Raw genomic sequence first — 18,665 nt, 5'->3', positions numbered from 1 at the left:
TCATAGTGAAAAAGCCCTCAACATTAGAGTCCTAACAAGAGCAATGAAGCCTTCAAGTTTAGAGCATGAAGGAAAAATAAAGTATCTCTAATGATATAATGGAGAAACTTATAGATGTACCACATATAACACTTCTGGGAAAAATCATTGCTACACTGTATAGTTAGCATCAGATTCTTGGAGAATACGATCTGGAATAGCTCTTGTGAAGTCAGTGCTTTCAGTTAAGCTGCATCAATTTTACTGGCTGGGGTTCTGATCCACGAAATCGAAATACTGACTATTTGTAAATCCCATGGTGGTCTTAACAGAAAAAGTCAACTGATTACATATCATTTAAATCTTCCCACTATAGCTACTGTTCGGTATTGTGTTTGCCTTCATCTTAATTTCCTATGTTCTGGGGCTCTGCACTGTTTTCAGCAGTTGCTGTATTTTTGGGAGGGGGGCTGCACCTCTGTGTTAAGAAAAATTATTTCCATCTAATTTTGTGAAGTTAGGAGGAAAAGTTCAAGAATTCTGGTGTATGAAACATAATCACTGTATGTAAGTGGATTATAATTTCTTTTACATTTCAAATTTCCTAGAGTTAGTGTGATTATTTTTAAGGAAGTCCTGATTTCTTAAAATCCCACTGGAGCTCTATTATGGCTTCTGTTTTATGGAAGCTCTGTGTTGCCAAGAAGAGGGACTAAAAACTTCTGGGAGTGCTGAGTGAAATTATATGTGTGTCAAAATTTTGTTCTGTGTAAAATATAAATAGTGTTGAAAAGTCCAGCTGTTAGCCAGCCTTTTAGGGAGAAGATAGGGCACAGGCAACACTAAGTAATTTATCCCATGTGCCGTGCGAACATGGGTTCTTACACCCACAGTGACCTAAGTATATAAACTTCCCAGACACAGCTGTGAGTACTTTCTTACATGTGAAGAATAGCGGGGCCAATGCCTGTAGGAGGGAGAATGCGGTAGCAGGTTGATGCTTTTTTAGGAATATGTAGTAGTGAAGACAAAGAGGAGCACTTTCTTTCCCAGGGTGGGGCGACCATATGGAAACGTTTAGGGGGAGCACTCAGAGTAACAGTCTATCCTGAAATTAGGTTGGAATTGTGCTTCATGGTGCTTAGGTTCCTCAAGTCATAAAAAAAAGCATCTGAGACCCGTTCTCTGAATGTCTTCCTATCTTCCATTTCCCAGTTCTAAATTTTCCAACTAATAGTAAAGTAACCAAATCACGTACGGGTCAGGCAGGATCAGTGGTTAGGTCTGTACTGTACACGCAATCCCTGTTATACGCTTCTGCTCTTTCTGAGCTCCATTTACTTTAAGTTGCCACTGACCTTTAAAATAAAGCCTATTTAGATGTAGAAAATGTGATAAAAGTTGTATATATTTATGTGTAACTGAATTATCAGAGCTTCAGTGTTTAAGAAAACTTTCACTCCATTTTCTCAGTGAGGAGAAACTCCCAACTTTCCACACGTGAAGGAGCCTAAAGTTCCAGTATTGTATCAAAGATGTTATAAATCAGAATTCCCCTCTCTATTCTGCTATCTATTTGACATTCCAGTAGCTGAGATCATTGGTGTTAGTGTTTATGAGGATGGGAAACATTAAGGAAATTTTGGAAAAGTTTGAAGGAAAGTGATAAATGTTCATTAAACAGAAATGCTGTTAATAGTCTAACTTAATTTTTCCTGATGGAGCATGTAAAATATGTGTACACTAAAAGCTAATCAACCTCATTGGAATATCAGGTATATCAAACTTGAAACTAAGTCTGAGTATGTAGATTAAGAGAGAGTCAAGACTGAACATTCTTACAGAAAAGATTTCTGTAGAAATAAAAGCTAAGAATATTACATAGTAATTACAAATTGTTGACATGGTTCTACTAAATTTCACATATAAAGTCTTACTTAAGCTTAAATTCAGTGTTGATATGCATGTAAATTCCATATTAGGTCAGTATGCTTTAGAATGAACATATGGAAGTTTTTTCTATACTACTTCAGCAGAGTTAAGGTGACTTGTCAGAAGCAAGACTGTAAAAGAGAGCTCTTCTTGAAAATGGGTAGATGCAACATTTTGGTAAGGGAAAGTACTGACAAAATATATTTATGAAATATCTTAGGCCTCTTAAATAACTTGTGGTAGTATAAACATGCTGAAGAAATTAGGCTATGGTATTTAAAAAAAATACAATTTAAACAAAATTGCACAGTCCAGAAGGCCTAATTTCTGTGACTACATAACATTTACTGAAGTAATTTGTAGTTAGTGATATTTTTCACTAAATAGTGGATATACTGAGAAACCTTAGTCAAGCTTCACTTAAATTCCTGTTCTTCACTTGCTTAAATATTTTGGTTTAATACTTTATTATCTAAGTCTTTCACTTCAGTGGCCTGCTTTAATTTAGAACAGGGTACTTTTAGTCAGGTGATAAAGTTGAACCTGAAAATATTTTGGTTTTCTCTTTGAAGTTTGATGCTGCACACTGGTTTTGATGCTGGCAGCTGGACTTTTCCTGCCCACTTCGTGCCATCATAAAAACTTTCAAACAATATTTGGTTTTATAGTGCAAGCCCTGTCCCTGGCTAAATACAAATTATTAGATTAATAATGACTGCAAGTTGTTCCTGAGGGCATAAGCCCTAACGTTGCTAATCACAGATCTTGTAATAAAAGGTCTCCTATAATAAAAAGTGCGGTACAGAAAGATACTGTAGCATATCATGCCTTTTTTTTCAAGCTACCCTGTGAAAAAGATGCTAAGGTAGAAAGGCTGACAGACGGTGGTCAAAGACTCCTCTCCTAAAGCTGTTCTCCATTCTGTCACAGACTCTTTCTAGGACACAGTTTAGCAAGAAGCAAAGAGGGAAGGTACTCACATATGTGGTTTCTTCACAGAAGTAGTTCTGTATATTAAACAGCCATAGTGAAAATAAGGCTTGGACTCAGTGATTAAAGATGGGGGGGGGGGGGGAATAAAAAAATCCCAGTTTTATGCTATAGTATGGCCTGTTTTTACCAAACTAACAGCATCAAGGAGAGAGAAAGCAAGCACCTAATATATTGGATATGCTGGGTAGGAACAGCAGGTGCTAAAACTGATCTGGGGCCTTTGAGGAATGTCTTTGGGCATATGGAGAACAGTGCAGGGGAAATTAGAACATGTCTGAACCTTTTTGAAAATTGGGGTAATGCGCGCTCAATAACTACCCCAAGGTAAGAAAGAGCATCAAATCCCTTACTATTACTTTTGCTGTCCTCTCCCTCTGTTTCTGTCCGAATTCAAGAAATACATCAAATGTTTAAACATTTTTTTTCCAACTTTAAAAACATTTTTATTACCATACTGGTAAAAATCTGTGGTAACTTTCAATTTACTAGAAGAAATATGAAATTGATATACAGGATTGAGAGAAGTAATAGTATGCAGAACTGTTTGCCCTTGGGAAATAGCTGCTCAGATGGAACACAGCCATTCTGAGTCCCAGAAGTACGGTTTCATGACCCGCGCTGTCTGGGTTTCCATCAGAGAGCTCAGGCTGCCGAAAGGTGCCACTTCAGCACTTAGAAGGATTGCACTTAACCCAGGGAGTGAGTATCTGGCAAGCTGAATGTATCCAACTGTACATTCAGATCAATGTATTTGTCCCGTTACTCTTTCAATTTGTTTTCCTCCCTTACAACCAGTAACAACTTTTAAAATTTTATTTAAAGAAAAAAAAAAGTTCACAGGATTTTAAATGCGTGTTCTTTTACACCTGAAGTATAAAACAATAAGCAGTTAAAATTTTGTTCTATACTTTCACTGTTAATACACAAATTAAATTGATGGAAGCAATTTTGTGTCTTAATTGAGCAGGGCTTATTGTATAATGAAGTTGGGTCCACTTACATTTCTTGTACCTTTTTGAATCAATAAAAAGTGTAGAAGTGATGAGGAACATTAAAACAACTTAAAATGCATCATGAATTTTCCCCATACCTTACTTGTGAGTTTTTTAAGCCTTGTACGCTCAATACAGTTAGCGCATCAAATTGGTCTTTAAAGGGAACAGCCCTACCCTTGCGAAGGACTGAGTTAGGTTAGCTGCCCTTTTCCAGTCTGCTTTTCACGTACTTTAAGACAGATAGAATGTGATGCACCACAGTGTCAGCTGAACTCAGAAGGACTTCTGCAAACTGTGGGCTTCTCCACACTAAGGAATAACACTTGCTTTGGACATCAGGTGTGGTGTATGGGTATAGTGACACCTCCGATTATCAGTTCTCCCTCTAGGTCTATGTAAACGATAGTATAGAATTTAACTAAATAAAAAACTGCCAGTATAAAACCATTAAAGCCATCAAACTACTAAACAGCTTCTTGTAATTCTTACCAATAACACCTAATTAGTTACAGAAAATTGAACTGGCTTATTGAACTCCAGCATCTAGCCTTACCTTTCATTCTCACAGTTGCTGTGCTGACCAATATGTAACTTTCTCCTTATTTTTAACATTGATTTATGGAGTTGTGAAATGAATTTTACAAAGCAAAATACAGGGAAAATAGTATCTTCCTATGTAAATTGAAGCAGTATAACAACAAATGTTTATGGTAGATGTTTTTTAAATAGGTATCAGCTTGGGTTTATTTTTTTACAATTAATTTTCTACCAGTAATTAGTAAAGAGTTGGCAACAAAAAGGAAGATCTCAGAACAGTTTCAGTAACATCTGTCATTCCAAAAGCTAAATAGCAGTTAGTGTTCTGGGGTCTTTCTGTAAGTAACTAAACCAGCATATTATTCTTACAGATAATTCTGTACTTTGTCATCTGAAGATGTAGTCTCTGTGGCTCGATGTTCCACAACAACAAACGTTCTGAATAGAGATAAAGAAAAGGAGTTTTTCAGCTAGCCACTTGAGAGGCAGTTTTTAAGGAAAAGCGATCTCTTCATTTAGATGAGAGGGCAGTTTAATAACTTCATAGAAATGAATCAAAAGGATTTTCTGTAAAACAGTAGCTGGTAAGTCTGCATTGCTACTAGATGAATCCCTTTTAGGCAAACAGCTACTTGTTTCTTTCTATGTAATTATCACATGAGGTGACAATAAAAGAGGTGATAGCAGTAAATACAGTGACAAATTATACTATCTATGAAATACAGAGTAGCTCTGTATTTATAATGCTAAATTTATCCCCCTTCACATTTTTAATTCATCTCTTTAGCATTACATGCTAGGTAGATCTCATTAGCTTGTGAAATTGCTGCAGATGACAAAATAAGAGCAAAACTACCAATCTGTACATCCAGTTGGAAAATGAAAGAAAATACAGCTTGATCACTAAGTTCGTTCATACTAAAAGGCGGGTGTTAGTATCTCTGAGATAGGGCAGAGGCACTGATCAGATACTACTTTTGATCTTAATCAATCCTGTCCCTATAGTATGGATTAGATTCCTTGTTTTGTTTTCTTTTGTTTTTTTCCCAAAATGTGAACTTCTACGTAACAAGGTTCACAGATTTCTAAAGGAGAATTTCAAAGCAATAGAACTAGATTTTGTTCTCTTAGGGCTTAACTCCTCAAGGTTCTGTTACCCCTAACAGATGTTTGCACCTGAACTAAATAGTTTTCAATAGGATCTTCAGGGTACTTAATGCGTGACAGAGCTTTCATCATCTTGCAGAACTAAGTTTTCCAGGTTAGTCCTCAGTACAAGCTAGAACCAGTTCCTTCTAGCTCCTATTTTGTAGACTCTTGCATTAAAGCTGTGCAAAACAGAAAAACACAGATTTTCACCATGCCTGGCAGTGCGGGCTGGAGGAGCTACGTGCAATTTGGAGTTAAACAGCACCCAAGTGTTAAAACTTCACCCAGGTTCTTTACTCATCCGGCACCACACAAACTTAATTCAAGGAAGCTATGTATATGCATATAAAGGAATCATTTGATGTTAATCCTTAAACATGGTTTCCACTAACCCAAATCCTGTTTGCTTTGACTTCAGAAAGGACAAATCAGGATTTGTGCCATAGTGAAGTTTTCTGCATTTTGAACTACTAGTGTATTTAGCATTTCTCTTTTTATGTTACCTGGTTTACAAAAGAATTTTGCAAGAGAAGGTTTATATTAAATTACTCATATCTCTAGTTTATTCTCCTAAGTTTCTGCAAAAGACTTTTGTATGTATTTGGATGACAGTATATGAGAATATACTATGTCACTTTTTTAATTAATAGCAGAAAATTAATTTTCTGATTGCAATTATAATAGACATATAAAAAGCAAAATATTTTACTTTCAATATCCTCCTTTCAGATGCACAAAGTAAATTGCAATTTTTTATTTATTTATTTATTTTTTTTTTCAAAAAATGCCTTTTACATAGTTTGCAGTAGGGCCCTTTAATAGCTATATCAATATAAATATTGTTTTATTTTTATTAGACTTCATAAATATATTGACATACCTGTAACACTAAACATGAAGCTTCCAATGCAAGAGTTTGTACATAGTCCATATCCAAACGTCACCATTATTTCATTTAAAAGATCCCAGCATGTCTACCTCATGATCCTTATAAACTCTATAGTACTGAAATACGTCAACACTTTTTCTTGCTACATTCATTAAAATTAAGCACCCTTACCCTACCCCATCTGTAAACATCAAGTCAATTGGCAGCTAGCACATTTCCCAGTCAGCAAGCAGTATTGTGAATTTTATCTTCTCTTGCAGAAATCAATTCGTCTTCGTTGCAGCAGATGAAATTTCTTGTAACACCTCTGCAGGTAACAATCATTGATACTTCTTGATGCATCCATCCAGGTCTCAATATCCTTTTTCACATGCTGCATTTAGTCGTAAGAGAAAGCATAGGAAAGTCCACAGTATAAATCTTTGGAATAGTTTAATTAATTTATAGCTTGAGCCTATAGGTTCTGCCATATAAAAGACATTAGGTTATTTTGCTGACTTTGGTGTTTTATTTCTGGTTTAACTATCATATGGCCTAGAAAAGTAAAGTTATGTTAAACCTTCTAATAAATACTTGCTGTGCAGTATGATCAAGATTGTGACTTTAAAAAAGCCAAACCAAACAGGACTAATGAAAAGAGTGAAGGCTTAGATGTATGTAGGACATTGTAAGTGCTATAGATGTAACAATTTTCTTTCCAACTCTTTGGGGGCAAATATTGCCCACAAGGGTACTGCAGACCCTAAAGCACTCACAAAGTCTATCCTATGGATAAGATAGTGGGAGAGAGGGTCTGTGTCTTCAGAGGATCGCTCTCTAGTAAGTAAAAAGTCTTAGCTGCTTTGCTGATATACTATCGTGTTGTAAGCCACGGGTACAGAAGAATGAACAATGTTTTTAAAAGGTAATGGTCATTTATAAATATATTGAATATGTCAAGGGATTTTCTCTCGTCTAAGCAATAGAGCTCGAACAATCTTAGTCTTAATTCAGGTAAGGATGGTATTATGTCACTATGTAAGAAATCAAAAGCCAAAATAAATAGTAACAGTGCCGGGACATAGTCTGGCAATAATGTTATGCAAAAACTCTACTGAGTTCATAGAAGCTGCTTGTATTGAAGGATGAAAGGATATATAGTGTGACATAAAATGTTGGTGTTAAGAAGTGTTTATTTGTAGAGTTTTACGTTAGCAGAAATAAATGAAAGGTGAAGAGTTTTCTGTTTATGCCATAGTGACCTACACAGAAACAAATAAAAACTTTTATTTATGAAAAAGAAGATCATAGCTAAAGCCAAAATATGCTAAAATTGTAATAACCTGTATGCTAACCACAGCATTTTTGGTGGTAATCTGAAAAGTTCTTCTGTATCAAAACCTGATTTAACATAGGTTTTTCAAGTTCTAAATCATTAAGAGAATACATTTTGAGAAGTCAACATTTGACGCTTTCTTGATCTCACTAGACTGGGATTTTGGCTTTCCTTATTTCACTTGTGCTTCCTGCTCAGCTCCGGATTAGAGTGAGCTGTAGTAGAGAGGCTACTAATTTATAAATCTAGGCCTTGCTAAGTAAGAATAAATATAATTACTTCAGCAAATTTTTAACTTGGAATTCTTTAGATAGACGTGATCTTTAATTCTTTTCTTGTCCTGAAAACAGTTTCGTGTTTCACAGAGTGAACCCTTCTAAGTAATAATTATTTCTCTAACAAAGACTCTTTTTTCCCCTCAGTTCGGTGCCCAAGATTATATTATACGTATTCTGTATATCACTACTTTGGAATTCCAATCAAAAATATAGCTCTCATTTATCAGTAAATTCAGTGAACTTTACACAGAAGGAAACAGATTTATTAAAACTTTTCAGTTTACCAGTTGATTACCTCTGTTGAATTGATTCAACAATAAGGTATTTTTGTTAGGTTTGGTTTTGACTATATGATAACCCTATCCATCATAGCTGACTGTAGGTGCCTTTTTTGTAATGTGATCAGAAGGAGAAAGCTAATGAAAGCCTGTATCTTCTGTTTCTTATATAACTAAATTTTAGTCATAGAATTTAAAGGACTTTTGGCTTTATACAAAAATAACTCTCTGGCCCACGTTCCTCTGGTACAAGTTGCCAAAGTTGCATTTGGTCTTGCAAATCTGTAAGTTGACTTTCAACTAATTTATTATCTGATGTTTTGTGTTTTAATACATGGAGCATATCTAGAGATACATAAACTTTTAGAACCGAAGCTAACCTTCCTGTGGTTTTTCAGGTGCATGCAAAACACCTACAGTACAATTTTCTAGTGCTTTTTTTAGTGCTCCTAAACTCCACTACAGTAATTCAACTGTGTTTGTAAAATTGATATAAGGTGAAGATACTGACAATATGCTCAATGTTTGAAATGTGAGTACATGTACGTTTGTATTGTTTCCTTGTAAAGAATGTGTGTGTTTGTAGATTTCGAATAATAATATAACAAGTAAACTTTTGGTTCGAACTTTATTGTCAAATGGAAATGGGAGGTCTTGGGTGATTCTGCTGGTAATATCCACTCTTCTCTTCTGAATACTTTATCATTCCTGCCAGAGGATACTTAGCCCTCAGCCACATGACATCTTTTCTGATTTGGGAATAAATAAATGTGCTAATGAACGGATAGTGTGTCCAGATACATGTTTCTATTTAGGTATGTGTATCTGTTCTTGCATGCACATTATATAAAGAAAACGTATTCACGTATCTGATGGGGATCCTTCCATGGGAAGTTTAAAAATTTTTCACTCTTGATTGCATCCAGGGCATTCTGAGGCTCAAAACAATTACTCTTCAGAAGAGAAGTTCTGTGCTTCTGGGATAGATCACCTCTGGCAGGCATGATTAAAGAGTATGCAAACAGACCTGAACTAGAATAGAGGTAGGGAAACTATCAGAAACCTCCGATCAGTTTGATGATGGAATTTTAACAAGGATCTCTGAAGACCTTCCTCTAGCAAATCTCTGACAACGGGTACATTAGGGGAGAATTAATCCTGAGGTTCCTGGCTGATGGGGGCAATGGGCATCTTGTCCTAGCAGGCTCCTAATAAATCAGAATGAGACCCAGAATAAACCCACGGTTTATTTACATGTTGGTTACAGAACATTGTTAATTTTGAATCTTTAGCATTTTTAATTAATTTTCCAAATCAGTGCTCAATATATTTTCTTCTTTTAGGTTTTGTAAGATTGAAATTCGTAGTTTGTAAAGAAAGAGATATTTTGTAGTGTCTTTTTCCAAGTTCATTCTAGGATGTACCTGTGTATTTCATTTAATGATTTTTTGCATAAATGTGGGACAGGATCATTATTCTATATTTATATCACTCTTTCTTTCTTCCAATTTTTAGCTGTTATCCAACTTCCATCTACAAACAAAAAAATCCAGTGCAGTTGCATGCCTGCTATTATTTCTCTTCCAAGTGTATATGCAGTTTATGATTTTGAAATAACGGAGAGAGAGGCAAGTGTATCTATAAACCTAAATTTGGAATGAAGTATGGTGGAAGTGGATATAACATCTGTCCAATTGTGACTGCATTTATTTACATATTTGAGCAGAATCATCCCCAGGAGGCGGGATTGTGTGTGTGTGTGCAATAGAAATGCATTATAAAGCTTTAGAAGTTGACAGTCTTAGATTAAGTTATTGACCTCCATTTGGAGAAAGATGTAGTCTCCAAAACAGATTAAACATTCGGAAAGGTTTAATTTCATAACTCTAGGAAAAACATTCCATAAAACCAGGCAGCTTAAGGAAGCAAACATTGGAGTTTGTACTACTGAAATAGTTTGAACACAATATTGGCAATTTTTAACCAGTGCAATTGCTCAAGTCATTGCAATTTTTCTGTACACTATCATTAACCTGTCAACACTAACACTACCACAAATTTAGTTAATGAAACAATAGCAAATATGGAGATACTTATTTAAAAGCAAATTAATATTTGACAAAGTGCTTGGAATGGTTAAGGTGGCTGTTGTGGCGCACCTCTGCTACGGCACATAAATAATCATAGCTGGTCAAAATTTTGCCATGCGTGCTTGCATACATCTCATTGACTCATTCACGCACCTGGTAGGAGATGTTGATCAGATCATACTCTTCCAAAGGAATTTCCGAGAAGTACATATAATCCAAACTGCTTTGCAAAAATGCAGTTTCAGAGATGTTTCCTTCAGCCTTTTTGAATTACTGTGTAAAGACGTATGTTCGGTTGTGAGAGGTTCTTCCCTTTTAGGATTGCTGCCTATGGGTTTGACTTCATTTCATGAAGCGATTTGACTGGGAAAATAACCATTTTCTATGAGATGCTTTTATTATTATGTTATGCTCTTCCACTAATCAGATAAAATAAAAAATGAAGACGGAGGAGCATCTGTAAGGTCTTTGTGCTAGTCTTTATTTAAGGCTGTACTGCTTTTTCCTGTGAAAAATAGCCGATACTGAGGTTTTTGCTCTGGAAAAACTAGAGAATGTTGTACTAATGCACATTACTAAACAACTTCTATAAATTCAAGTGTCCTTTATGTTGGCAGTTTAAACTTGCGTTTACTGCTGCTGTAAATAGTTGCTTATATGGAATTCCATTTGTTACAGCTTTTACTGCTCTTGGTCGTTGTGTGGTAAAGATGTTCAGCTATTGGATCAGTTGATAAAAATCAGTAAACAGTTTGATTATCCTCTGTTCTTCTTTCATGAAGTTTGATTAATTCTTTTTTCTCACCCAGTGAAAACACTGGCAGCCCTTTTTGGCATCGTTGTTATTATCTCTTTGACAGCTTGCCTTCCCAGTGCTTACAGTTCTAGGTCAGTTCGCATGGCTAGTCAAATGTGACAACATGACAAGATTAAGTAAAGCTGAGGTTCTGTGATTTGTAAATGGAGGATTTGCAATGTGAAGCTCCTTTGATAACAGAAATAGTGAATAATCTGTGTTTGTCCTCAACAAGTGCGTATAAGCATGTGTGCATCTTCTGTACTGTTTTTTTTTAATGAAGCAACCGGAATTTTTTTCTCTGATAGACTGAAAATAGTACACAGGAAAGGTGGTTTGTGCGTGTGCATGTATATATGGTTATATACAAGTACGTTAAATAAATAAGGCTTCAGTTGTAGTATCTTCAGATCATCATATTACATTTAAAATATTAAACAGACGAGAATATTATTGCACACTACAGAACGTTACACTCAAGCACAAAAGACCGCTTTAAAATTTAATTAACAAAGTACCCGGTATATTTATTATTGAACTAGATAAGAATTTATTCAAGGCTTATTGCCCCAAAATATAACAGCAATAGTAAGAGGAAAATGCTTTACAGATCAAAGAAATACTTGGGTTTCATTGTAATACAGCTGGTTTTAGGTGTCACTTGATGGCAAGCCTCGGTTTCCTCAGTGGCTTTTTTCTGAAGTTTATATAAAGTCTAACTTTCTTGGACAGAGATTATACGGAAAGGCGTTGTTGGTAGCATAGAATTATGTTAGATTTTTAACTAGGCATCAAGTGAAATCCCCACATTTGTGTAAATCAAGACAGCGAGACTGAAACTTGAGAGAAAGCGTTTAAGCTGCGGTCTGTCCCTGGGATTGTTCCATAGCAGCCATTCAGCGGCAGCGCAGGAGGGAAGTCACCTGTGCTGCTCTTTGGTGCACTTGTATATTTCTGCAAATTAAGCAATATCAACCATATTTATTTAAACGTTTAACGAGATGGCAGCTCAAATTTGATGGCTGTAAACATCTAACAAACTTCAAAAGAAGATACAGGTTGGCACGCAGAAATAAAAATTGAAACCAAGTCTGAGCATCAGTGACCAAAATTTCTGCAAAACATGCCCATCAATTAGCAAGAAAAATTAACTGGCCAAATTCAGATGTGACATAAGTAAGTAAACAGTCAAGAATTTGAAATTCACCTCTGCATGTAGAAAATTCTGAATAGGCTTAAGTTTATTCTTGCTCCAACCTGCAGGAAAAAATAAAGACTGCTTTTTATATTTCATCAATGACGTATTTATGAAGATCCCTTCACGGAAGTCTTTTATTATTGCCCTATCCCTCATGGCTTTCAAGGTACACGGGAGTTCAGCACTGCAGTATACCTTGAAGTTTCACTGTTTCATTGTGCTGTCTGTCTCTACTACATCTTCCCAATTCTTTTTCTGCTTCACATCACAAATCTGTAAAGCTTTATTAGTAACAGAAGAGGAACATAAGATGCAAAAAAAAATTTTATGGGTCCTCCCTTGATCTTGGTGTTTGATATTGTGCATTTAAAACCTTGCATAGAGGATTTTGGAATTCTTAGCCTTTACAATCAAGGAAAATGACTAGAAACTGTTTTTATCAGCAGATTTCAATCATTTTCCTTGGTCTTAAGTAAAAACTTAGGATAGACATCTTTCCTCATTGCCTTCTGAGATATATAGAGAGACTCGTTGCTCATTCAGGTGACTGAAATGCCAAAAGTTGCTTGGTATTAATATCCAAAATGAAATAAATTGATAGGTTGCATATGCTTTGAACACCAAAAGCAGATACCATCCTACTGTAGTGAAGAATTTTAAGTTAAAGAACTGCCACTGCTGCACAGTGTTGACTCACTGAGGTTAAAATACTGCTCAGCAACGTGGTGTGTAACTGGTGCGTGTACGAAGGAGCTCTGCTGCTCATGTCATCTGTCTTGGTATCATCATAGTTATGTGACCAAGAGAAAGAGCAAGACGTTAGTTACTGGAAACATTTATCTGGGTAAGGCCGGGTAACCCTTGCTTTCCTTGTGTTCCACCCAATTCTTTACTAAAATCTTCACGTCTTTGTCTAAAATTTTATTGCAATTCTGCATTAAGATGTGACAGAGGAGAGGTGTGGATTGCCCTTTCTGTGCCACCGGCAACAGCAAGAGGCACATCCTGCACTAGTGCCCGTTTCCCGGGTGAACAGGCAAGGCAGGAATACCAAAGCACTCTGCACTGTACTCTGCCTTCTCGTGCTCGGCCAGGGCTTGCTCCTTCCGTCGCCTTTTTGTGAAATTTAGTAATAATTGTCAGTACAAGGATTTCAGTAATTTAAGGTTATTCTGGTTGAAGATTCAACACATATAGGTCTGAAGAAGCAGCAATTTTGTTACTTAATTGTTCAATTACAATCAAAGCTAGTAAAGAATGGATAATATTGTGGAAAAGGTAGAAATATGAACTTTCCAGTGATACATACGCTTTGCTTGTAATATGGCAAGTAATGGGGGACTAGATCAGAGTTAGATTTAGCTGAGGTAGTACCGGATTTTTAACCTCTCTTTTTATATTTCTTAAACAGATTCATCATTTTCTATAGTTCTGCTAGCAATATCTAGACTTTAAAAAATGGGGGGAAATGATAGGGATCAGAAAGATATGTGCATCAAATTTCTGAAAAATAAAATCATGTTTAAAATCCTCCTATAGTTGTCAAATCACTTATGGAACATGTGTTAACTTGTTTCATATTCTATACTGTGAATTTTTCCTTATTAATGGTATTAAACCCTATAGTGTGTATATTATTAAGGAGCTTCCAAATGTCTCCAGTATCAGAGCTCCACTGTCTGTCCTAGATGTGCATGGAAATACAGCCATAGTACCAAAGAATGTAAAAACCTAAAATGGTAATTACAATTAGAGAGGCACATACTTTCCCTATTTTTAGAGACTTCAGCTATACCTACTACTGATAATTTAAAGAGAGAGATTCGATTTCAAAGGCCCCACTAAAATAAATCTCACAGCCAATTACCACTTTTAATTATCTTTTTTTTTTTTATTTCTGCAGTGGACAACAAATTGTCCTTTTATGTAGCATTTTAGTGATTTTAAACCCTGTACTGAAAATGATTGAAGAAATTGAGACATAGGATGAGTAAAGAAGAACAGACTACATACCATACACTGAGCTTTTGGTGACTAGTGTACAGCTGCATTTACAGATGTTAGCATGGCTACACTGATTTTTTTCTTAGTAATTTCCCAGTAAGGTGTTAGTCCAGCTACTGAAGAACCAGTGCCAGTATGGTAACAAAATGCTAGCTCCTGAATGCTTGTTCCAGATGTACTGGAAAATAGTGGAATTTACCTTGTTCTAATTAGTGGTGCATCAAAATTGTTCATCAGATGTTTTCCGGGACAAGAATCTGTGAGTGCATGTATTGGGTTTGATACATTGATTTAACATTCTGTAAAATACACAGATAATCACATTGACTACTAATTTATTCAAAATACTTTGCCATTTGCATGTCCTAAATTTTAGTAAATTGTTTACCTAGAATGATTATTTCCAGTGTCAATTATCACAACGCATTTAAATGCCACTAATTTTAATGAGAAAGAAGCATGCTGGCGCAATAGTGAATAAATGAACCAATGACTATGTGACTGAACTAGCTTACTGATTTTCAGTGTGACAATATAGTTTAAATCCTTCTTAATATTTTCAGCATGGAAATCAGAATCTATTCTGCTAACCTTCTGAGCTTCTAAATTTGGTGTCATGCAAGGGCGTGTTTAAAAATTAGCATTTAAAAAGAAACCCACTTGCTTTAAGTTTAAGCTGACACTGTTCCTTTCCTCTGTGGAAATGAAATTTATTAATCATAATAAAACCATCATATTCTGAAGGTAGAGGTCACCCTGAGGAGAAAAAAAATTCTGTTCATCACAGAGGAATTTCAATGCATTTTTTTCCCAGATAATATCTGAGCATGTATTCTCTCCCCTTTGGAAATATATTCTTCCACGTTTGTGCTTACATATGTCAAGGGTATTTAGGAGGGTGCAAGAATGAGAATTTTGCAATTAATTTTATATACTTTATTTTCTTTTGCAGAAGATTTGGAAGAATGCTTTTCACATTTTATTTTATTTTATGTTTACATTGCACACATTTGTTCAGGTGGAATTCCAATATCCTGTACAAGAAAAGGAAGAAGTGTTTCTTATTTTAACAAGAATATAAGCATTGCTAATTCTGAAATATCATTTTTATGTTAATATCACAGTACAAACTTTAGCATTATCATAATATAAATGTAAAACATTCTTTTTAAGGAGCAAAGATTAACGCAGGCCACAGTTTTCACGTTAGGATTACTTCACAGCTCTTGTTTTAAGGAAGAAACATGGTTTACTCAGTAGGATGAAAAAAATTATGTAAAGCACCGACAATAAGCTACTACTACTTTGGCAAAAGAGTAATGAAAATGTACTCAGAAGTAAATACTGGGTTGAAACAGTCATTTTTTCTTTCTTTTGAAATTGCTTAATGTGTTTGTTTATCCATATTTTTCTCATAGCTGTCCAGATTTCTGTAAAATACTGACGTAATACTATTAGCAACATGGTTTATTACATCAGTGTTGTAAATTTGCTAGTTACTTCACTAGTTGGGTTAAATATACTAATAATTTAATAAAGCCTGAGCACTATGTATTCAGGCTTGTTCCTTCCTTCCAAGTGGCCCTTGCCTTCAGGCCACTGCATCCCCTGCCATGGGGGGCCCATTAGACTTTCTGTTTTTGGGGGGCAATGTGACATAGTCAAGGATCCTGCAGGAATGGGATGCAGCATGGAGTCAAAATGCAGCCCTACAGCAGGAGATGGATCAGAGCAGTGGGAAGGAAAAGCTCACAGAGTAGGTGCCAGTGTAGTTAATGTTTTACACTAGACCAAAACTACTGTAATTCTTACAGATCTAAATTTAGTCTTTGCTCAGTACTGCAGTAATACCAGTTAATCAGAAAAAAAAATAAAAATAGAAAATATACCAATTACCATTGCTTTAAAAATAATAGTCATGCCATTAAAGCCGAGTTTTATGGAATTTCTTCCAACCAAAGAGGCTCCAGAGTATGGGGTCAGTGTCAAACCTGCTCAAAGAACCCTTATGCCCCCTTTCCAACTCAAAGGATCGCCAAGTGTCATTTACCCAACGTAGGCTGCTGTGACCTATTTTTCCTTCCCTTTTTTTTCAGTGGGAACTGCCTGGTTTCTTTGTCATTAACGACCTTGGATAATTTCCGAAGATAGGTATTCATGGTTGCCAAGTATTTAAATGGGATTGATATAAAAATTTAATCCTTCACTTATCGATATATTGGATGCAAAAGAGGAATTAATATGTTTTGTACAAGTCTTTTACACATATTTTCCTGAGTTTAAGACCATGAGATAGAAGGTGATTGCCCAACACGCTGCTTCCCCTGGATATTCATGTATATCTTTGACAGCTACGAGGACTTCTCTGCCCAAATCTAAATTAAACATAACTGTGGGATAAGATACAGAGCCCACATTCATGAACTTGCGGTACTTTCATAGCTTTAACAGATTAACTCCTTTTTAATGTATTATCCCTTAATAGAAAGTTGACTCTACTGAGTAAACAAGACAGTACAACTGAAAGCATTCAGCTACTATGGTTGTACTTTATAGCGAAACATCTAGGTTTTGCCATAGAATACTTCATAGGAACATAGGTACGCTTTACATTTGCTCTAAATGTCAGACTCTGTTGCTGGAAATAAATGGCTTATTCACAATACTGAATATTAACCAATGTACACTTTGAAGTTTGTACTTACTGAACTTTTTTCTATTCTTTTTTCATCAAGATATGTGGTTATATATCCTTGGAAAATGAAAAGTATATAACTTCTGCACATCTGTGCCCCCAAGCTTGGTCAGAGAGTAAGAGACATTTATGTAAAGTCTCTGCCTTTTCAGCGCTGAACCCTTTTGCTTTTAGATAGCTCAGTTGTCCCAGGAGGTGATTTACTGGGATTTCCATATGCAATGAATCGCTCATACTCTTGCAAATGTTGGCTCAGTGAAACGGAGAATTAAAGACTATCTTGTCTATGGTAATTTCTGCTCCTTCCTTGAAGATGTCACTGGGTAGGCAGGAATGTCTAGTTAGATAATTTGGACCTCTTCTCTACCTCACATCCAGGACCCACAGTAGTGGGTGGTGGAGGATTGCATATGCCATGGAAACATTCCTTTCTCAGCTTTCCCTCAGCTGATTATCTAGGAATTGGCTAATCAGATTCTGCTTGTGGAGGAGCAAATACGTGATAATAAAATAGGACAACTGTCCTCTTTTCAAAAAAAGTAAGTTTGTGTTTGTATCTGAAAAATAAGTTAGTTGCACAGAATGACATCAGTCTGGATTTACTGTTCACAGAAGGCTAAAAAATGATTTTTTTGGTGAGATACCAAGAGTATTATTAAAACTGAACTTGTTTACTACATTAGCGCTTGTATGCAAGACACCACTATAATTTTAAGATTGCTTTTGTTGTTATATGTGACACCTGAGATCAAATGGAAATTCTTTGATTACGGAAAAAATGGTAAACACATTTAGTGAAACCTGTATCTAGTTGACATGTCCACCTCACTAATGGTAACTGCATTCAGGCTCGGACTGTGAAGCAAAGCTATGTATTTCAAGGTGAAGAGGAGGACTGGGCCAGCAAATCGAGCAGGTGTACATGTAAAGAAGCTTTGAAGTAGTTTCAACGATAAGGATTTTGTATGGGGAGAAATGACAAAAATCTGATTTTCACATCACTGTCTTTGCCTGGTTGTAGCAGGAACTTGGCCTGAAAATTGAGACTTCAGCTGTGCAAATATCATGGCTTAGGATGACACTCTGTCTCTTCTATAGAAAGATCAGGAATGTGCAAGAAGCATGTTCCTTAAAGCCAAGTGCCTGCCATTGTTCTACAGCCACTCTCCTTAGCCTGATGCCGAGTCTTAATAGTCTAGTAAAGCTAATTATACATTTGCTGTCATTTGTAACCTTAACATTTCCCAAAGCATATTGCTTTTGAAACTGCAAAGTGAGTTTATTTGTACTGAATTTGGATAGAATGGAATATTTCATTACAAGCATTTTGTTAATATTGGTAATATCTGTTTTTAACTTTTTTTTTTACTGTTAATCTTCAACTTTATTTTCTTTTCAGTTACGGACGAGTTTATGCTGCAGACCCCTACCACCACACACTTGCTCCAGCAGCCACCTACGGCGTTGGTGCCGTGGTAAGTGATCATTTCCTCCTCTTCCTCATCACTGTCTTCCCTGTCCCCCCACGCTCCACTCT

The 18,665-nt window shown here is 35.8% G+C and overlaps 1 protein-coding gene across 11 annotated transcripts in view; it reads left to right on the top strand.

The window, feature by feature from the left end:
• The window catches only part of RBFOX1 (RNA binding fox-1 homolog 1), a 1,305,306-nt gene that overhangs the window by 1,284,881 nt on the left and 1,760 nt on the right, over positions 1 to 18,665 (top strand). For all 11 annotated transcript variants that reach the window (XM_059826338.1, XM_059826340.1, XM_059826339.1 and 8 more), the window contains one exon: positions 18,528 to 18,603. In XM_059826338.1, coding sequence (XP_059682321.1) covers positions 18,528 to 18,603 — 76 coding nt within the window. The remainder of the gene's footprint in view (positions 1 to 18,527; positions 18,604 to 18,665) is intronic.

The sequence above is a fragment of the Gavia stellata genome, chromosome 18 (assembly GCF_030936135.1).
Source record: "Gavia stellata isolate bGavSte3 chromosome 18, bGavSte3.hap2, whole genome shotgun sequence".
In the NCBI taxonomy this organism is placed as follows: domain Eukaryota; kingdom Metazoa; phylum Chordata; class Aves; order Gaviiformes; family Gaviidae; genus Gavia; species Gavia stellata.
Note: the sequence above shows the minus strand (reverse complement) of the source record. Positions and strands in the feature narration are given on the sequence as shown.